At 49.4% G+C, this 21,851-nt stretch overlaps 1 protein-coding gene across 1 annotated transcript; it reads left to right on the forward strand.

Annotated features, from left to right (window-relative positions):
- Nucleotides 1–9,929: 9,929 nt before the first annotated feature.
- On the forward strand, nt 9,930–15,448 carry IRX5 (iroquois homeobox 5). Its single transcript, XM_081963480.1, has 3 exons — nt 9,930–10,761; nt 12,909–13,314; nt 14,104–15,448. Exons 1-3 carry the CDS (start codon nt 10,510–10,512, stop codon nt 14,874–14,876), a joined length of 1,431 nt encoding a protein of 476 aa, XP_081819606.1. The 5' UTR covers nt 9,930–10,509; the 3' UTR covers nt 14,877–15,448.
- The last annotated feature ends 6,403 nt before the right edge of the window (nt 15,449–21,851 follow it).

The raw sequence follows: 21,851 nt of genomic DNA on the forward strand, positions 1-21,851 counted from the left end.
TGTTGCTAAGCGAGACATTGGCGAAGTGAGTTTTGCCTCCATTTCACGACTTTTTCTTGCCACGGTTGTTAAGTGAAGCACTGCTATTGTTCAGTTAGTCATTAAGGGAATTGGGCTTGACTTGGCTGATTGGAGGTTTGCAAAAAGGGATCACATCACACACACACACACACACGACATAGCAACGGTCATAAATAGGAACCAGTGGCCAAGCGTGCAAATTTTGATCACGTAATCATAGGGATGCTGAAGTCGTCAGAGTAAAAAATGGTCATTGGTTTCTTTTTTCAGTACCGTTGTTAACTGAGTCTGGCTTCCTCATTGACTTGGCTGGTAAGAAGGTCGCAAAAGGGGATCACGTGATCTTGGGACACAACAACGGTCATAAATAGGTGTCCGAATTTTGATCTCATGATCATGGGAATGCTGGAAAAGTCATAACTGCGAAAAACAGTCATAAGTCACGTTTCTCAGTGCCGTTGCTCCTTTGAAGGGTCACTAAACAAACTGTTGTTAAGTGGAGAACTAGCTGTATATGCACACTCCCGTACTTGTCACACTTCATTCAAGAGCCTGAGTTATGGTGCTTACAAACGTAACCATTTATTCATTAAAAAAAAAAAAGCAGCCAAACAAAATTATGATAATAATTCTCTTACCTTTTCCCAAGTCATCAAGTAAATGGAAACGCTTCTGAGACATTTCTACGTTCTGGTGTAGGAAGAAAGAGGCAAGAAATAAATTAAGTTATTCGTTATAATTTCTTACCACCACCACCACCGTGTGTGTGTGTGTGTCTTGCGCAAGGCATTATTAAATACACTAAAAATATCGCAAAAGGATTTTTAATTTACTGACCCAGATACAGAGCTGTGAATTACGATATAAGCTGTTTGGAGAATGGGAGTGAAAATAAAGTGGAAGATATATATATATATATATTGTATATATATATACACAAAAAAATGATCCATAATTGTACCACTTGCCTTTTAAAAACTGATCAAAGGGCACACCTGTGTGGATCAAGTGTGTAAGAATGCCAAGAAATCTGCTGCCTTTTCTGGAAAGATGCCATTTTGTGCAGAAATGAAACCTTGTGCAGAAATGAAACCTTACACAATTTTTTTGCAGGATGTGAATTTTAGCTTTCTTTTAAACAACAGACTTTTTTTTTTAATTAAGGAACACATTCTCATACATGCACGGAGAAAAAAATAACAATCTCTGGGGGGGGGGGGAAACAACCTTTAAGATTCTGGAAGTTTGATTTAATTTAACTGGGTTTTCATTAACCACTTAATTTGGGAATTATAGACTTGTTGTGAGGTTACTGCAAGTATATACTATATGTGTGCAATAGCTGTGCCAGTTATATACTAATACATATTTTCTCTGGTTTATGCTTGTGTGTTAGCCTGCAATGTCTATGGAGATTCTCAGTCATCCAGGTCACAATTGTCCCAAAGGTGTTTTTTCAAGAGTCAACTTGACTTTCTTTGGTTTTCCTTGAAGACGTTTCGCTTCTCATCCAAAAAGCTTCTTCAGCTCTGTGTGAGCTTTTCTTGTAATTTAGAAACCGTGACTTGAAGATTAAAATGATGCCCAAAGCTAGCTAACTGAAATTTCTTTTTTTAAAAAACAATAAACACAATCTCAATTAAACAAGATCTAACTCTAGTCCAAGCATAACGTCACACCAAAACAAGTCCTTTCGATGCAAAAGGAAAAGAAAAAAATGATGTCCCAAAGGTGCTTTTTGCAAAAGACAACTGGACTTTCTTTCTCATTCAAGAAGCTTCTCGGATGATGAAAAGAAGAAGAGGAAAAACTTCTTGGAGGAGGAGGAGGAGGAAGAGGAGGAGGAGGAGGAGAGGAGGAGGAGGAGGAGGAGGAGGAGGAGGAGGAGGAGGAGGGAGAAAAAGAAGAAAAAGAAAAAGAAAAAGAAAAAGAAGAAGAAGAAGAAGAAGAAAGAAGAAGAAGAAGAAGAAGAAGAAGAAGAAGAAGAAGAAGAAGAAGAAGAAGAAGAAGAAGAAGAAGAAGAAGAGCAGCAGTAGCAGCAACAACAACAACAACTTTTTGGATGAAAAGAAGAGGAAAAACTTCTTGGATGAGAAGAAGAGGAGGAGAAAAAGAAGAAGAACAAGAACTTTTTGGATGAAAAGAAGAAGAAGAGGAAAAACTTTTTGGATGAAAAGAAGAGGAGGAGGAGGAAGAAGAAAAACTTCTTGGATGAGAAGAAGAAGAGGGAAAAAGCTTCTTGCATAAGAAAAAACAGCTTATTGGATGAGATGTGAAACATTTTCAAGTGGGGGGGGGGGGACTAGAAAGTCCAGTTGCCTTTTGAGGGAAAAGCACCTTTGGGACATCCCTGATGTGGATGATTGAGAACCTCTATAGACAATGCAAAGAACCAGGCTGGCATATGGACACATTTGGCTGATTGGGCTCTCTACAGTGTTGGCACTCTGCCCAAACACATTTCCCACCTACCCCAGTGTGAATTTACAAAACAACTCCCCAACGCACACAAAGACACAGACACGCAAACCTCTTTGGAAACTTTTCTTTCGGAATAATCTGCAGCCGTCCCTTCTGGCATTGCCTGAAAGCACCCAGCCCACCGCCCTCCAAAACCCACCCACGTGCGTCTAGACACCAAGTAAGCAGGGTTTCAGCCTCGGAGGGGGCCCGTGGAAACGCTCGCCCATTCATTATTCTCCGGGGCTCAGCAACTCCTGCGACTTACCCGCCTTCCTGCACTCTGCACGGCCCCCGCCAAGCTGCCGAGGGAGATAGAAAGCTGGGTGAGAAACCTACTTGACCCTCTCTTGCCTCTTCCCCGTACAAGCAGACGAGGAGCGCTCCAGCCGCAGCCGCCAGACGCGACCAGCAGCCCGGATTGCAGATTGCGAAGCAAAAAGAGAGAGAGAGAGAGGGAGAGGGAGAGAGAGAGAGAAAGTGAAGGGGGAGAGAGAGAGAGAAAGAGAGAGAGGGAGAGAAAGAAAAAAAAGAAAAAGGGAGACAGGGAGAGAAGAGGGAGAGAAGAGAGAGAGAAAGAGAGAGGGAGGGAAGAAAGAGAGAAAGAAAGGAGAGAGAGAGAGAGAGAGAGAAACAAAGAAAGAGAAAGAGGAGAGAAAGAAAAAAGAAAGAAGAAGTGAGGGAGGGAGGAGAGGAGGAAGGAGGGATGGAAGGAAAGAAAAAGACCAAACGAGAAAAAGTCACAACCGAATAGCCGCCGCTAACATCCGCAACTTGCCCTTTGCAAAGTCCCGTTCCAGGTGCCAAGAAAGCCCTTTTGCAACGCGGGCCAATTGGGGCGGGAAAGCCTGACCGGGTGAGGCAAGGCAAAGGATGCGCTGCAAAGGCCAGGCAAGGGGACGGAAGGGGGGGGAGGTTCCCCGAGCCCAGGGGTTGCAAAAAAAAAAGGGGGGGGGAGACGACGATGCCCGGCTCTGCTCCTCCCCCTGGAGGTGGCCTGTCCTGCAAACTGGCTCACCTGGGGGCTCCAGCAAGCGCCAGCTCAGGAACGCAGGAAAGAAAAAAGGAAAAAGAAGAAAAAGAGGGAAAGAAAGGAGGGAGGAGAAACCACCTTTGCCACAAGCTCCCTCGGGGGACACAGCGCCTCCCTCCCTGCCCACCTTTGCCTGGGCCACGGCGAGTGACATGCTGACGGACCAATCGAGAGGGACCCTTCGGCCACCCCCCGCCCGAGGCGGTAGCCAATGAGCCGGTTGAGAAGGGCGCGAGGGAGACCCGCACGCAACAGAGAGGCGTGTGGGTAACGTAGTCCCGAAGCCTGCCGGCTGCTCTTTGCTACAAACGCCGGTGGAGTTTCTTCTTCCAGTTTAATTCGTTCTTTCCAATAAATCAATCAATTAAAAAAATCAAATGTCTTTTTCCCGCCTCTTTACGTGAACATGACAGGTGCCTCCACACCAGATCAAATGGGAAGCACCGATTGGAAAGGGGGTTATTGGGTGGCAAAACCTTATTGTAATATCTGGCAAAGGGCATGGTAATAAATAGAATAATCTTTTCCTGCCTTTGAGTCAATATTGATTCCCGGTGACGCCTGGATAAGTCTCTGCAGATATCTTGGCCAGGTTTCTGAAATGGCCATAATATTGCTTTATTTTATTTTATTATTTCTATTTTATTTTAATTTAGATATGGCATCTACAGGGGCCATGCAATCACTGATACACAACTCGAATAAAAACAGACACAAATACACAGTTAAATATTTATATTATGCACACACACACACACACGTTTTCCCCCAGTTTAATATTTTATCTCATGTATTGTGTTGTCCACACTCTTAATATATTTAGAATAGAGTAGAATAACGGAGTTGGAAGGGACCTTGAGGTCTTCTAGTCCAACCCCAATATAATGTATATATAAATATATTAAATGAATTTGGGGTTGGACTAGAAGGCCTCCAGGGTCCCTTCCAACTCTGTTATTCTATTCTATTCTGAATATGTCAAGAGTGTAGACAACACAACAGATGATATAAAATATTATACTGGGGTAAAACTACAATAAAACCACCATCATACATCAGACAGAGTCACAGTAAGGTAGCTGTTATAATTCTCTACCCAAAGAAGCTAAGCACCTAGCTGCTTCTGGCATGGTTACTTTAATTTGGGGCTTGTCACTTTCATTATAATCAATAATAAACCCGTGGATGTAAGGGTGAAAGCCTCGTGGCATTGTCTGGCACCCTTTGGCTCACGGACAAACAAGGTTTTTAAAAGGAGTTGCACCTGCAGTGCCAATACTTCATTTCCAGGGTTTTGGATGCAGGGTGGAGTGGAGACAAGAGCAATATGGCTTTCTTATTTCTGGTTACATTTATGTCATCCCTTAGCAAATGATTTTCAGGACTTAGCCAGAAATGTAGCTGGCTGGGCAAAGCTAGAAAGGACTCCAACATATTGGGAGTTGCAATTCGAAAGGCAGCAAAATATAAAGTGAGGCGGGTGAGAAGCTGAACAGAAAGGAAAGCTTGAGTACAGGGAGAGTTTCTTGGGACTTGTAACTGGATGCCTGGCCTAGAACTGGCTTAGGCATTGTGGCCTTCCCTCAGCAGTTGAGTTTAGGGTGCCCAATTTTCATGGGAAAGAAAAGGCCTCTCTGTTTCCCAAACTTTGTCTATCATTTCAGGATGAGCCTATTCAGATCACTATGCATTTTAATATTGTCTTCCTCCTCCTCCTCCTCCTCCTCCTCCTCTTCCTTCCTTCCCTCCTTCCTGGCTTCCTCTTTCCTTCCTTGTTTTTCACCCTACTTCCTTCCTCTATCTTTCCACTCCTTCCCTTTGTTCCTTCCTTCTTCCTCTCTCTATCCTCTTGTTTCCCTCCTCTTTCTTTTTTTCTTTCTTTTCTTCCTTCCTTCCCTTCTTTCCTCTTTCCTTCTTCCTCCATCTTCTTGTCTCCCTCCTCTTTCTTTTCTTTCTTTCTTTTCTTTCCTTCTTTCTTTCTTTTATTTCTTCCTTTCCTTCTTTCCTTTATTTCCTTCTTTCTTCTTTCCTTCTTCCTCCCTCTATCCTCCTGCCTCTCTCCTCTTTCTTTTCTTTTTTCTTTTTCTTTCTTTCTTTCTTTCTTTCTTTCTTTCTTTCTTTCTCTTTCTTTCCTTTCTTTTTCCCTTTCTTCTTCCTTCCTTCCTTTTTTCCTTCTCTCCCTCCCTTTTTCCTTTATCCTCTATCCTACTTCCTACTCCCCCCCTCTCCTATAGGTTTAGCAAATGCTGATAGCTTAGGATCAATTCAAGTTGATCCGAAGGCCTTAGAACCTGTTGTGATTACTGATATTAGTGTTATTCTTCTCCAACCAAAAATGTGCACCCTTCAAGCCCATAAAAAGGATTTAGTACTGCGCTCAGAGAAAGGAAAAAGGAATCAATAAATATGCAACAGGAGAAGAAGAAGAAAAATACCCCCCTCTGGAGATTCGCCTATCCTGCATCAGTCAGTTGTCTGGGACGAGAGGTTCATCAAACCCTCCCTTCTTTCTTTAATCCGGAAGAATGACAAAACCATCCTGGGGAGAGCTAACCATTCTCCCACCCCCCACTCCCACCCTGGGAAAGTTTTGATCAGAGATTTGAATATCTAGAATTGGGTGTGTTTTTAGAAACGGCATCCTCAGACCGAGAATTTGGTGGCCTCAGGTTTGTTTGCTGTTTTTAAATTGGGGATGGGGAAGAGACAGACGCGGCCGCTGCTTGGGAGGGGGGTCGTAATTGAAAGATTATGGGTAGCCCCTTCTTCCCCCGAGCGGGTGGGGGAGAAAGAGAAACGGAGGTGGGGGGAAGCGAGGAGGAGACGCGCTGGAGGCACTTTATTAAATCCCACGGATTTCACTTCCGAGTAACTCCGATAGACTCCAATTTAAAACTTTTTCTTCGACGGAGCTCAACTGTATCCGCAGGTATCCTGCGTTACTCGGAAGTAAAAAAAAACGGGCTCCCGTTGAAGCCAACGAAACTTCTATCCGCAGAAAAACAGGCTTGGGTCGGCACCTTAGCCTCAAGCCGCCACTCTCTTTTAAGGAAGAAACGGCGGTTTTCAAGGCTTATTCACAATAATAATTGTTCCCTTCCGAGGACCGAGAGGGAATCGCAGGTTTTCCCACCGTGCCAATTGCGCGGGGATCGACCTTGCGACGTCGTGAATCTCGGCCTCGCTTGGCGGAGGACTTTCTAACTTCGCGTGGACGTTCGGGGGTGGGTTTTTTTTTGTTTTTTTTTTGCAAAAAACAAAACAAAAACAAAACAAAAAAACGGACGCCCCAAATTTGCTTCTCAGTCGATTCTGCACTCAGAGTTTTACTACTCCGTGCCTTTTTCGTCTCGGTCTCCTGGGAATTTTTGCCTTCCTCAGCTCCCAGCACACCTCCCTGCGTGTGTCTCTTTCTCTCTCTTTGTGTGCGTGTGTGTGTGTGTGCGTCCATCCGTCCCCTCTCTCACGCCCCCCGACTAAAGCAAGAAATAAAAAAAATCGACCTGACGAATCGAACCTCGCCAAAAAGTTTAGCAAAGAGTTAAAGCGCCCCCAGAACCTCCGTACCGGGGCTATCCTAGCTCTTGCGCCCCCAAATTTGACCGCTGCCCAGCGCAAACCTCGCGCTCCTCCACCTCCCGAAAGAACGCTTAGATGTCCCCAAAAGGAATCTATCTCGCGCCCGCCCACTCACCCACCGGCGTTGAGGGGGGCAGGGTCCAGTCCCAGCCAAGCCGCCTTCGCCAAGTGGGCTAGCTTTGCAGGCTGGCCCTTAGGCCCTGTACACCAAGATGGGCCCCGCGCGGGCTTAGGGGTGGACTCTCTTTTCTGAGGGTGGTGGTGGTTGCTTAGGGTGAAAGGGAAACGTCGGAAGTTCAGCAGCCGGGGGTGGAAAGGGACTTCGCTGGACAAGGGTTGGAAAGGCGGATCCGTTTTCGTAGACAGGTATCAGAGCTGCCTCCCCTCCTAAAGACAGGGGAGAAAGAGAGAGAGAGAAAGGGAGGAAAAGAGAAAGGAGGGAGAGAGAGAAAGAGAGAGAGAGAGAGAGAGAGAGAGAGAGAAAGAAAGAAAGAAAGAAAGAAAGAAAGAAAGAAAGAAAGAAAGAAAGAAAGAAAGAAAGAAAGAAGTTAACTGGCATATTGGTTAGACAGATGTCAGAGCAGCAAAAGGCAGGAGGGAGAGGGAGGGGGGATAGAGAGGAAAAGAGAGGGGGGAGGGAAAGAGAAAGAAATAGTGAATAAAATAATGAATGAAATAATGAAAGAAAAAGAAAGAAAAGAAAAGGGGAGGAAGGAAGGAAGGAAGGAAGGAAGGAAGGAAGGAAGGAAGGAAGGAAGGAAGGAAGGAAGGAAAGGAAAAGTTAACTGGCATATTGGTGACAGTTGTCAGAGCCGCCTCTCCTGCAAAAGGGAGAGAGGGAGGGAGGAGAGAGAAAGAGAGAGACAGAAACAGAGAGAAAGAGAACAAGACGGGATTCTACTGAGTAATAGATATCTGCTAGAATCAAAAGAGATTACATTCTGCGATCGGCATGGACTTTCTCCACTCCATCTGGGTTTAATCTGCTTTAGCTACTACCCTTTTATGGGGTTTAAGTGGGGGGTGGGGAAAAGGAAAGATACCTGGATTATTATTTCTCCCCCCCCCCCCCTGAGATGCCCCAGCCAAGCTTCGCCCAAGCAGGCCGTTCCGCAGCCTCCTTCTCTCTCCGCCGCCCTCCCCGGCTTTTCCTGGGCTCCCACCCCTCCCCCCTTTTTCCTTTCCTGCCAACGGGGCAGAAACCCAACCCGACCTTCTGCTACTGTCACAACAAGAGGGCGGGGGTGTGTATCTCGGGACAACCTGGCCAAGGGGGCGCCCGTCTGCTCCGGGTCTATGGGGAAGCGCTGCGGGGCGAGATTTCGCCCCTTCCCCTGCCTCCCTGGGCCAGAGGAACTTGACGTGGGCCCTGGATGGCAGAAACACTGGTGTGTGTGTGTCGCACGTCCTTGCCCCTTTAAGAGAAATGGAAGAGGGAGATAACTTTAGGCGGCCGGTTTGGTCCAAATCAGGGAGATAGTTAAGCACCTAACCATAATTCGGTTTCCAGTTATGGTTTGTTATTGGCTATGTTATAAGTAACACAGTAATGAAACGGGTAAGACTCGTTTGGTTTCAAGCAGGAGGTTCCCGGGAATCGCTCTGTAGCCAGAACGTCTTCCCAGTCCCCCCCCCCCAACCTTAAAGAGTAGAAAGGAGCCACTTTAACTCTACCTGGCCAACGAGCTGGTGTCATTTTAAACAACTAAATTCCCAGGCCGGGTCTTGGGCGGCTGGCTGGGCTTTGAGAAACGGCAGGGAGAAGGGAATGGAGCAAACCAGAATTGGATTCTTCTGGAATAAGGACGTGGAGGGCGGAAGGGGGGTATAGCTTTCTGGGCCCTGCAGGCGGATCATTTATCCAGGGGCAAAAATTAAAAAAAAAAATCCTTCATGGGAAAAGATCTGTAATGGTAACAACAACAATAGCAAAGACATTTTAAATAGGAAGCTGTAAGGCAGGTAGGACAGCAAAGCGAAGTGCCAAATTTGGAACAAAAATGTTTTCCCACCTCTTCTTCGACAGATGGTTTTTGATTTAGTCGGACTTCTTTTTACTTCCTTATTCCCAGACTTGCTGGTTCGAAATTCCTTCCTTTCTTCCCTCCCTCCCTCCTTCCTTTCTTCCCTTTCCAATTTATTTTTCTATTCTTCTTTCCTCTGATCTTCCTTCCTTCCCTCCCTTCCATCTTTTCTATCTGCCTTTCCTTCCTTCCTTCCGCCCTTCCTTCCTTCTTTCCTTCCTTCTTCCTTTCTAATTTATTTTTCTATTCTTCTTTCCTCTGATCTTCCTTCCTTCCTTCCTTCCTTCCTTCCTTCCTTCCTTCCTTCCTTCCTTCCTTCCTTCCTTCCTTCCTTCCTTCCTGTCTATTTCATCAAGCGAACGCCTTCGCATTCCAGTGCAGGCCCGCCAGCGGGAGAACGAGCGAGCGAGAGAGCGAGTGAGGACCCAGCCGGCATGCTCGTTGCCATAAATCAAAAGAGAAATTGCGCTGATGGTGTATTTAGCAAATGAAGAAAGTTGGAGGTGATCTTTGCTAAACAGCTTGGCTGTTGATTGCCAGAGGCCGGCGCAATTGAGCCGGCAAGAGAAGAGGGGGGCGGGAGAAGGAGAGAGAGGAAGGGAGAGAGAACGAGTGAGCTCATGAGAGGGAGAGAGGGAGAGAGAGATAGAAGGGGGGTTGGCCAGCCGCAGCTCCAACCAGCTCTTCAGGTTTCTTTAACTTTTACTCCTCTCTCCCTTCTTCCCCCCCCCCAACCCGTCCACTCCCCGCCTGTCACCTCCCTCTTTCGTCCACCCCCCCCAGCGCTCCGCCAACATACCCCCCCGCGGTAGGCGGAGCTTGGGCGCGTTGCGTCGGAGGCGTCAGAATCCTCAATTCCCAACTTCGCGTCTTGGCAGGACCTTTGGCGGAGCGCGCACAGGGAAGGGGGGCGACGGGCGGGCGAGCGGGCGGTCAAGAAGGCAGGCAAGAGAACGAGCGATCCGGGAGCCAAAGCGGAGAACAAGCGCCCTTTCCTTGTCCGGCGGAGGGAGGGAAGGAGGGAGGAAGGGCGGGGGAGCGGGAACCGAGAAGAAGACGCCTGCAAAGAGGAGGAGGAGGACGACGACGAAGAAGTAGGGAGGGGGGGGCGAAAGGTGCCGCGCGCCGGAGACTCCAGCCAGAGCCGCTGCGGAGGGGAGGCGGCGAAGAGGGGCTTTCCGCCCGTCCGCCCGCCTTTGGCAGAGCCGCCCGTCGCGGCAAACCTCCGACGACGCGCTCCGGAGAGAGAAGCCAGGATCCCGAGTGCCAAAACCCGAAGCCCGGACCGGCGCTAAGCTTGGCGGCGGCGGCTGCAGCAGCTGCAGCAGCTGCTTGCGCGGCTGGCTGGAGCTGGCTGGCTGGCTGGCGGAGCTCTGCCAGCAGCTTCCGGCCATGTCGTATCCTCAGGGTTACTTGTACCAGCCGTCCGCGTCCTTGGCCCTCTACTCCTGCCCTGCCTACAGCACCAGCGTGATCTCCGGCCCGCGGACGGATGAACTGGGCAGATCGTCGTCCGGCTCGGCTTTTTCCCCTTACGCCGGCTCCACCGCCTTCAGCGCTCCTTCGCCCGGCTATAACTCGCACCTCCAGTACAGCACAGACCCGGCGGCGGCGGCTGCTGCTGCTGCCTTCTCTTCCTACGTGGTAAGCGCCGCTCCCCGCGCACCCCCGAATTTCCTTCCTCCCTTCCTTCTTTCCTTCCTCGGCGCTGGCTGGAAGGAGGCAGGAGCGGGCAGGGGGCTTGGGCGAGGAGAGACGCCGAGGTCAGGAGTGGAGGGGAGGCGGGGAGGACGCCGAGAGCTGGGAGCTTTGGTTGGGGGCTTGGAAAAGCGGCTCTGGCTGAAGGGAAGCCACCAGGAAAGGGAGAAAGAAGGCCGAGAGAAGAGGGAAGCCTAGCCGGCCGCCTGGAGGCTCCGGGCCCTTCCCTACAAAGTCTCGGGCCCACCGGCTTATTTTACCCCAAGGCAGGTTGCGTCCGATCCTGCTTCGGCTCCAATCGGGGCAATTCTGTCCTTAGGGGAGAACCTAAGGCGGGAATTGCTGCCTGCTACCCCTCCAGCGGAAGCCAAACAGTTCCCGGTTGCAGCAGCCTGTTTATTTGGGAGTAAAGTGTACGAGGGAAACTTGTAGGCGAAACGGGTTTGCTGAATACGAGAAAGCGAGCGCCCGACTCTTTAGGATTGGGATCGAAATAAGGAAGGGGGAGGCGAAGAGTTGGCTGTTGTTGTTTTTTGGCAATTCGGAGACTAGAAGGAGAGAAAGAAAGAGAGAGCGCGAGAAAGCGGGATAAAGGAGAGAGAGAGAAAAATGAGAAAAAGAGAAAGAAAAAAGAGAGAAATAAAAAGAGGGAGAGAGAGAGAAAGGGAAAGAAAGAAAGAAAAAGAAGGAAAAAAGAAAGGAAGGAAGGAAGGAAGAAAGAAAGGAAGGAAGGAAGGAAGAAAGGAAAGAAAGAAAGAAAGAAAGAAAGAAAGAAAGAAAGAAAGAAAGAAAGAAAGAATTTAGGACGGCGCCTGGTTAGCTTTTCAGAGACTCCCCATACCGTCACTTTATTTTTGTCCATGCACGTCGGAACACTCTGCTCCCACCACCACCCGCCCCCATCCCCCCTGACCTCCTTTGAATTCAAGTCAGGTCAATCAGTTTAGACGCCCATCAGTTTGGCTGCCGAAGAAGGGGACGGGGGAGAGGGGCTGGTGGGGGAGGAGGGAGTGAAGCCGGTCAGATTTCGCCCCTTGCTCTTTTTCCGCCGCGGCTGTTGAATCCAAGCGCCAAGTCGCTTCACAAACCGCCGCCGCCGTTTCTCATAAATATAGATATATATTTATTTTATTTGTTTAAAGGAAGATTTTTCGAAGCGAAACCCAGATAAATTAAAGCAAACCAGCCCCCCGCGTTTCTTTTTCCCCCGGCGGATATGCCTCGGGCGCTGCCTGCCTTCCCAGGGCTCCGGCCAAACAGCCCCGATCCATTTTTTAAGGCGACTGCCTTAGGCCTTGGGGGGGGGGGGACGACCCCGAGACTCAACTCCCATTTGAATCCGGTTAGCTGGGTTTCAAACCAGATGTAGCCGAGAGTCGGGCTCTTGCCTCGGTCCCTTTTCTTCCAGGGTTGGTTTTCTGTTTCTTTCCTCCCATCCCCTTCCCTCTGCCTGATCTCTACGAGCTCTCCATTGGGGTGAGGGGGCATGGTTTTTTTTTAAAAATGAAAATAAAACCGAGAGGGGGAAGAGTTTGAGCCAAAGGTTGCTTTTAATTAAAGGGCGAGAAGAGGCGGGGTGTGTAATTTGTTGCTGTTTACAAGAGGATAATCCGGCGTAAAGCGGGTGGGGGGTAGCTGGGGTGGGGTGGGGGCTGTAGCAAAGTAGAGGTAGAAAAAAAAAAACCGCTGTAGTGACGAGCGGAATCCTTTCTGCCCACGTTCAGCCACAAACGCGGGATACACATATCTTGCCAAGGTTTTCTTTTTAGGCCGGTTTATTCGTTATTATTACGTAGTGGTCGTTATGAGAGTTTATTTATTTATTATTATTATTATTATTATTATTATTATTATTATTATTATTATTATTATTATTATTATTATTATTATTATTATTATTATTATTATTATTATTATGTGAGTGGCGGGGGGGGAGGTTAGGGAGGGGCAGGAGAAAAGGTCTCTTAGTTGTAAATATTGTCCCATCCAAAAGCGGTGGAGTTTTCAGCCGGCGTGGACTTTTCCGCGGCCTCCTTCTCACTCGGGCCTGCTTCGCCTCTTCTCTCCTCTCCTTCCTTTTCGTGTCTCTGCAGGGCTCGCCCTACGACCACACGCCCGGCATGGCGGGTTCCTTGGGGTACCACCCTTACGCCGCTCCCCTGGGCTCCTACCCTTACGGGGACCCGGCTTACCGCAAGAACGCCACGCGGGACGCCACGGCCACGCTGAAGGCCTGGCTGAATGAGCACCGCAAGAACCCTTACCCGACCAAGGGCGAGAAGATCATGCTGGCCATCATCACCAAGATGACCCTCACCCAGGTCTCCACCTGGTTCGCCAACGCCCGGCGACGCCTCAAGAAGGAGAACAAGATGACCTGGACGCCGCGGAACCGCAGCGAAGACGAGGAGGAAGAAGAGAACATAGACCTGGAGAAGAACGACGACGAAGAGCCGGCCAAACTCGAGGAGAAGGGCGACCCCGAGACTGGTCAGCTCGGTAAGAGCCTCCGCCGCCTCCTTCTCCTGTCCTGCCCCGGACGCAGCTGGCTTAGAGGGGCTTGGAGGCCTCGAAAAGGCGCTTTGATGGGGAGGGTGGATGGAGAAGAGGCGAGGGGCAGTCGGTGTCCCCACTTTCAGGCCGGGGTCCTGTGGAGGGGGGGGGGAGGAGGGAGTGCTAGGCCTCCAGCAGCTTTAAAGGTGTAGGAAAGCAAAGGGGCCTGTCCGAGAACGCAGCTCACTCAGCAGCTCTTGGTAGCTTGAGAAAGAGGCTGGGGGGTGGGGTGGGGGGAGAAAACTGTCTGTATTCTCACGACTAGCTTGAAGTAGGTCAGTGAGTGTCTCACGGACCTCTTTCACACGATCGGGAAACTTGGGGTTGTGGAGAAGGGAGGGGGAGAGAGAGTAAGGAAAGAAAGGAAAGAAAGAAAGGGAAAGGAAAGAAAGAAAAAAGAAAAGAAAGAGAAAGAAAGGAAGAAAAAGGAAGGAAGAAAAGGAGAAGGAAGGAAGGAAGGAAGGAAGGAAGGAAGGAAGGAAGGAAGGAAGGAAGGGAAAGGAAGGAAGGGAAAGAAAAAAGGAAGGAAGGAAAAAGGGAAGGAAGGAAAGATGAATTGCTCTTTTCCGCGGGGGGGGGGATTAGACGGTGTAGCCAACTCGCCCCATCTTCTGGGAGGGAAAGCAGACAGGGGAATGATTTCGGCTGTCAGGTTCAGGGCGGTGCGAAGAGCATCGCTGAACCGCAGAAATCTGACCGCGGCCCCCGGGGGCCCTCTCCGCCTTTCCTCCGCAGACCCCGCAGACCCCAAAGGCGTCGGCGGGGGCAAAGACACCGACGGCGCCTCCAGCGACTCGGATTGTAAGGAAAGCCCCGAGCAGACGCTTCGGAAAGACGCCTCGCCGCCTTTGGCGCACTGCGGAGCCGCCGGCCGCCTCCTCCTCCAAGCCCACCACCACCACCATCACCACCACCAGCAGCTCTTGCATCCCGAGGACCCCCCGCCGCCCCCTCCCTCCCAGTACAGACCCCCTTCGACGGACCTGCACCCCGGCCTGCCTGCCAGCCACGGCACGTCGGTCATCCACACGCCCCAAGCGCCTCCGCAGGCGGCCGGCCAGGGGGCTCTTGCCAAGCCCAAGCTCTGGTCCCTGGCGGAGATCGCCACCTCGGCGGACAAGGCCAAGGAAGGGGGCAGCGGCGAGACGCCCCCGCAGACTCCTTCGGGCTTAAGCTGCCCGACGGCGCAATCCCCGACGGCGCGCTCGCCTTCCGCCGCCCCTTGCCCCTTCCCCAACGGCGCCGCCGCCTCGGTGCTCCCGCGGCCCCTCTACTACGCCACCAGCCCTTTTTACCCCGGCTACACGAACTACGCTTCCTTCGGACACCTGCACGGCAGCGCGGCCCAGGCGGGCGCCCCCAGCCCCCACTTTAACGGATTAAACCAGACCCTTTTGAACAGAGCGGAGAGCTTGGCCAAAGACGCGAAGATTCTCCGGAGTCAGAGTCAGTACGACTTTAGCAAAGAGTCGCCTTACGAACTCAAGAAAGGTATGTCGCACATTTAAATCTCCGACTTAAGCTGGGCTCCGAAACGGGACTTGTGGATTTGGGCCCGCCTTTGATTCGGGGGAAGAGAGAGTTATGTGTCCCGTTCCCCCCACCTCCTCCTTCGCCGCCGCCTTAGCTCTTTCAGTGATTTTCTGGTATTTTTTCTTTCTTTCTTTTTTCATCGTGAGCGATTTTTCCACGTTTCTTTCCCATCGAGCCCGTCTGGATTGGGGTTTTCCCCCCTCCCACCCGTTGCCAAAGAGGGGGAGGGGGAGGAAGGGTGGAAGAGAAAGAGAAAGAGAAAACGAAAGAGAGAGAGAGAGAAAGAAAGCGAGAGAGAGATGAAAAGAAAAAGGAAAGTTCTGGGCGGTTTCTAAATCAGCTTTATAATTTATTTGAAAACGCAGCTTTTAGAAGTCTTAAGCAGAACTGCAAGACGTGGTGAGTTTGTGGGGAAACTCTCTCGCACGCAGGGAGGGGGGCAACGACAGAGGCGATTTGTATGAAAATCTTATTCTGTATATTTAATGTAGCTTTTTTGTATTTAAATCGGTTATACGGTATCTTTGAAGTAAATTATGAAATCCAACACCTTGTACAGTCATAATGTCGCTTTTTGGTTCTCTCTGCATAGAGATCTCTAAATATAGATATATGCACATACACACAGGCGCGTTTGTGTCTTCTCCCAAATTGTTTATATATATTATATGTGTGTGTGTGTGTGCGTGTGTGCGTGTAATCTATCTGCTTATTGAGTTATTAGCAGCATAATATTATGTGAAATTAACAACTTTCCATGCGGAAGCTAGTCAAACTGTGCTATTAGATGTCAATCACAGACGGCCTCAAATCCAATGTGAAATCAAACCATAGGTTTATTTTTATATGCATCAAAATGAAAAAAAAAACACATTTTGAAAAGGAAAGAAATACCGACCATTTTTGGGGTGGGGTGGGGGGACTGCAATCCGAATGCAACAAACAAAGAAAAGAGGGGAGGGGGAAAACGAACAAAGGAAATATTCTAATGAATTTTTCCGCCCACCTTGTTTAGGTTGAGAACGCGAAAAAAAGGCTTTGGGGGGTGTTTCTAGCACCTGATTTGGGGGAAATTGAACTATGAATAGATTTGGGGGTGGAGGGTGGAAGGGGCCAGTGGGAAAGAGCAGGCGGTTATGAGAAACATTTAACCTTGGCGGATTTTACACAGAACAAGAGACTCTTCAAATCTAGTTTCCACTTTCTTGGTAGATTTTGCGCGGGGGTGGTGGTGGTAGTGGTCGCTTCTTGGGAAAGGGACGCGACGCAGGGGAGGCACCGACGCCGGGCCCCTGCCTAGATTTGGGGGTCGTGGTGGTGGGGGAGAAACAGTGCAAAAGGCGGGCTAAAAAAATGGAAGGAGCCGGGGGCTTTTTCATGCCTGGCGACCCTTTAAGGCGAGTTCTTTGGGAGTCGCCTCCTCCCCCAAAAGTATTTTAATTTAATCCTTCCCGACTTTTTACGCAAAGCTTTTTTGGGGGGCTTTTTTCTCTACCGGTTCTGCGGCACTACAATACCCGGGAGAGTCGCGGGGTTGTGTGAATCCGCGCCCGCCTGGCCTGCCGCTAGATTCCTTTCCTCTCTCGCTGCCGTAGTTCTCTGTCTCTCTCTGTCTCTCTCTGTCTCTCTGTCTCTCCCTCCCTCCCTCCCTCCCTCCCTCCCTCCCTCCCTCCCTCTCTCTCTCTCTCTCTCTCTCTCTCTCTCTCTCTCTCTCTGTGTGTGTGTCGGCTCAGCTAAAGTTTGCAAAGTCAGAGAGGCTGAAATGATTTCGTCCCCCCGCTTTATTGGTTCCATCCTGCCAAAGTCGTGGATGGGGACTTTTGGGATGTGTGTGGCGCAGATGAGTGCGCGCAAATGAGGGTGAGCAAGGGTCGCCTTGGACCGCTTCCCAAATTCACAGGTAGGTGTCACACTTGTGCCGAATTTCAATCGGAGTCCTTCCGACTGGTGCAAGGGAGACAGAGCCCAGGTTTCCCCATCAACACGCCCCCCCCCCCCGCGCGCGCCCCGAATTAAATGGAACTCAAAAGAAGCGGCTTTGTCGTTCAGTTCTCTCCAGCGGCAGGTTGAGACGGGAAAGGAGGGGGAGATCGGAAAGATAAATCTCCGATTTATTTGATCGTTTTGAACGGAGGAAATCTTAAACCCCTTGGGTTCTTGGTTTAGCTTCTCTCACGCACGCACACGCACACCGTGTAAGATCACCTGAGACCCCCAATTTCCTTTCGGCTCTTCGATTTACTTTTCTTTTTTGGAGAAGTCACAGCTCGGAACCTCAGGTTTTTATGCGCCCCCTCCTCCAAACCCCCTTGAGGGCAACCCCCAGGCCTCTCCAAGGCTTTGTCTATTTATTTCATTGAAAGGGAGAGGGGGGAGAGGAAGCGCAGGTCTGGAAGACAGTCTTTACGATATTTCCCATTAAGTTAAGAAGCGACCAAAAATGAAGTCCGAGTTGTTTTATGACCTGATTTGACCCCTCTACTTGTTGGTCTGCCTCTCTCTCCCTCTCCGCCTCCCCCGCAGGCCATTTAAATAGAAAATGTTCCCTGGAGACCAGAAACGCTGCTCCTTCGTAGTTTAGGAGGAAGGGTGAAAACCATTGGCTCCTTTCCTGGAAACAAGAAAGAAAGAGGGAGAGAGAGAAAGAGAGGGGGAGAGAGAAAAATAGATAGATTAACTGGCAGATAGCCTTTCTATTTTACTTTTGGATTGAAAGGAAGGGAGAGAAACTGATGGAAAACTAATAGAGAGAATAGAGAGAATAGAGGATGAGAGAGAGAGAGAGAGAGAGAGAGAGAGAGAGAGAGAGAGAGAGAGAGAGAGAGAGAGAGAGAGAGAGAGAGAGATCCTTACTCCAGAAGAGGAGGCGATCTTGTGTGTTAACGGGCTGGGATCCCAAAGAAACAGAAAAAAGAGCAACCATGGTCCCTGCAAATAGATCCCAGTAGAGGCGGATCCCAACCTAGGTTAATTCTCCTGGGATTTAGTCTTAAGAACTAGATCTGTGCAGAGAGACCCCGCTTTACTTGAGAGTAACCCTCCATTGGCTTGAACGCCTGGCGGCCGAGTCTAAAATTTGTCTTGGATTCCACACTCTCGGTCTGCAAAATATATCAGAAGAACACTGGCGCGGTTCGCTCTAAAATAATTTTAGGTTTAAGTTAGCACGAGTCCTGGTTGTGTGTGTGAGAGGGGGGGGGAGGGAGAGAGAGAGCCTGACGCGTGTAAAACAGCTCTCGTTCCCTTGGAATAGAGAAGAGTAGGATCGCCGATCTGATTGCGCCTCCCCCTCTCCCTGCTTTAAGATCCGCAGTGGGTGCCCCCAACCCAGGAAAGTGACACAGGGAGTAACGCAACTGTTGTGCAAGGAGAGTTGGGCGGATGTCGGTTTGTAGCAACTTTAGCTGCCCCTAAGTATCGTGGGAACCAGCAGGGCCATTGCAGAGCTAACTATTTCTGCCCACTGCCAGCAGTTCGATCCTGACCTGCTCAAGGTTGACTCAGCCTTCCTTCCGTTCTTCCAAGGTCTGTAAAAGGAGGACCGACATTGTTGGGGGGCAACGTGCTGACTCTGGAAACCGCTTAGAGACGGCAGTAAAAGCACCCTGAAGCGATGTATAAGTCTAAGCGCTTTTGCTATAGCTTGTTTCAGCCTGAAAACCGACTTTAAACAAATGCTAGATTTGTTGCAGGCACACAGGAGCGGAGTCGCCCGAGACTATTTTGATCTGTTTATTATATATATATCGGTTGTCTGAAGTGTGAGAAAAGACGCGGGGAGAAGGGGAAGGGGGAAAGAGGGGGAGGAAGGAAGCCAGTAGCCAAAGAAAACACACAGACCTTGAGAATTCGGTTTGGTCCCAAGCGAATCGCGTGAATTTGCTTTCTTCCTTTAAGGGGGGGGGGGGGAATCGCGTTTCTTCGAGGGGACGAGGAGAGGACCTGCGTCCAGTTACAAATTCAGACGGACACCTTTGAAACTCGAAACTCGAGCCATTTTTTTAATAGTACCGTTGCGCGTTTGAATGCGAAGGATGTCGCAAAACAAAACGCGCTTAACTTCGCGGTTGCTTGTCCTAGTAGGGGGCTAAGGGAACGAACGGGTGTACACGTGTACCCTTTTCTTTTCAAACTCGGGATACTCTTCCAAAACCCAGAGGACGGGATTGGTGCCAAGGAAAGTCGAGGAAACTTGTTCATATAATAAAGCTCTATATTTAATGGCTCTCAATAGCCGCCTGCGTTTAATGCGGGTTTCCATTTGTAGCAGGCCTGCATTATTTTTTGCAAACAGTCCAAGGGCAGCTGTATTCCACACACCTTCCTTGCTCCTATTTCCCCCCACGACAACAATCCTGAGAGACAGAGAGAGAGAGAGAGAGAGAGAGATCACCCCGTTGGGTTTCATGGCTAAGGCGGGATTTGAACCCATTTCTAGCCAGGCGGCCTTAACTCCTAGACCAAACTTTCTCTCGTGAAATTTGCAATGGAAATAAGCCCACTTCCGTTCTGTTTGTTCTTCACCTCCTGGCTTTGTCTGCTTAAAAAGCTTAACTAGAATGGTTGCAAAGGATTTGGTATCTGGTCTTCCTTTATTTATCATCTCCTCCCAGTTGAAACGTAATTAGCACGGCACCTGACGACGTACGGAGTTCTTTCTGGAGATGGCTGATTGTTTCTGGGGATGGGCTTTGTAGTGCGTAGACACACAGGGAGGCCTCATTCTGCCGGGTGCGTTTCTCCTCTGATCCGAAAAACCTCCGAATGTCTAACAAAATTCGGATTGGCTCCCTTCCCATTACACTGTAGAAGGGAGGTTTTCTCGTTATCCTGTTGAAATACTTTTGAGCGCTTCGGTTTCCCAAAAGCAATCTTCATAAAGGGTGTTTTTTTAAAAAACACCGGATAATCACTGGGGCGGTTGGTTAAGTTTGATCCGGCTGAAATATCGAACTCAGTTGTCACAAAGCGAGGCGGACTCTCTTTAGTGGCGGAAACCTGGGGCTGGAGGGCAGGGGGCCGAGGCACCGAAGGAGACGTCTTTCCCTCGAGGTGCGTTATAAAATCAGAGGGAGGGGAGGTTTGGATCGAAGCAGAATTTTGAATTGTAAAAGCTTTAGCAGCGGACCGAAGACGGCGAATTTTAATATCGGGAAAGGGACACATGGACTGGGAAGATTCCCTCCCTACGCATCGATCTAAAAGGGAGTTAAGAAGTCACCGTTGCCGAGACGGCTTGACGGACGTCCTTGGTCTACCCTTCTGATCTACAGGAAAATAAATAAATAATTCACGCCACCTGCTAGCCTAGACTCTGGGTTGGTACCCAGGCAAAACGACAAAACGTTAGTCTTTTTTAGTCCTGACTGTGAGTTTGTCTGGACCTCGCTACCAGATACGAGGCCCCTCCAGAACGCCTTGGCTTGGGCAGAAATCAGTAGGTGTAGACATAGAGACATAGGTTGGAAGGTACCTGGGATGTCTTCTAGTGCAACCCGCTGCCCAAGGCAGGAGACCCTATGTCAGGGGTGAAATAGAGCAGGTTCTGACAGAACCTCTAGTGGAAATTTTGATTAGTTCGGAGAACCGGCAAATTACCACCTCTGGCTGGCCCCAGAGTGGGGAGGGAATGGGGATTTTACATTATCCTTCCTCTGCCACGCCCACCAAGCCACGCCCACAGAACCGGTAGTAAAAAAAAATGAATTTCATCACTGCCCTATATATTATCTGAGGTAAATTACTCTTTACTGGAAAACCTTCTCTCTCCTTTCTTAATTCAGGGCTCGGTTCTAAAAGACCTTATTCGGCGCCGGAAATTTTGATTTCCAAATTAAAAACAAAACAAAACTCGGATTGGGTTAAAGAAAGAAGGAGATCGCAGGATTTATTAAAAGGGAGGTTTAAGGTGTTGTAAAAAAGGAAACCAGCCTCGGCGCAGGATCTGCAAAGTGGCGCGGGTTGGGTCCGCATAAGCGAAATCTAATCCGAATTTAGACACCTGGCAGATTAGAAAAGGGGAAACAAACGGTTCGGGCGCCTCAGAACGACTCTTCGGGAGTCTGGGGCTAGTAAAACCTCAGAAAAAAAGTTGACTTTTGGGGATCCTTGATGCTTATTGGATTTTTTTTATAAAGTTTTTTTTTTAATTTTTCCAAAACTACTCTTACATCCTTAACCTTACAGTGTGTCATCTGGGTACAATCTTTGTGTCGTCTATTGAACAGTTACATCATTTTAAATCTATATTTGTCTTACCTTTACCTTTACATTTCAATTGCCTTTTAATAAAACTCCTCTTATTGGATTTCAATTGGTTTCCCATCAGACAGATGCTTCGCCCCCCCCCCCCCCTCAAACACCACTGAATCCTGTCCAATCGTTACGTCCAAGTAAAATGGGTGGTTTTCTTGCAGACATTTTTCATCACACCAACTAGGTAACAATTTGTGCAGCGAGGCAGTGTTTGAAAAGTTACTCAAGTTTGGGTCGTCCCCACCCCCAAGCTCAGAGAACCCACCAAGGAGCTGGCCGTTGAACCCCGAGCCACACGAATATTCGCCTTTATTGAGTGGATCGGCTCAGATCCCCAAAGTTTCGAAAAGGATCGAAAACCAGAAGCAAAAGGGCCTGTGGAATGCACTTGAGGAAGGCAACACCGCCGCCTATGGGTCTTCTGTCCCAGGCCGGGGGTGGGGGTGGGGGTGGGGGAAGCGACGCAGCGACGTTTTCCTTGAACGCAATGCAAGATTTCTGAATATTTCCCGCAGACTCCAGCCGGCGGAGGAGTCTGCCCTTCCCGCTCCGAAATAAACCGTACGGAGAGTTCAACCGACCGCTTCATCGCCCCCAATCTAGTCCAGCAACTTGCCGAGAAAACTCCCTTGCTTTAAGGGGAGGGGGAGCTCAACTGGGTCTTCCAATCCGGGGGTCCCAATCTGCGTGTCCTG

Source organism: Natrix helvetica (assembly GCF_964273705.1).
Source record: "Natrix helvetica genome assembly, chromosome: 10".
NCBI classification, from domain to species: Eukaryota; Metazoa; Chordata; class Lepidosauria; order Squamata; family Natricidae; genus Natrix; species Natrix helvetica.

Excerpts from the sequence above, each read along its gene's own strand:
- IRX5 (XM_081963480.1), top strand. The coding sequence starts at position 10,510 with ATGTCGTATCCTCAGGGTTACTTGTACCAGCCGTCCGCGTCCTTGGCC. Across the intron at positions 10,762-12,908 it reads CTGCCTTCTCTTCCTACGTG|GGCTCGCCCTACGACCACAC; the intron begins GTAAGCGCCGCT and ends GTGTCTCTGCAG. Across the intron at positions 13,315-14,103 it reads CCCCGAGACTGGTCAGCTCG|ACCCCGCAGACCCCAAAGGC; the intron begins GTAAGAGCCTCC and ends TTTCCTCCGCAG.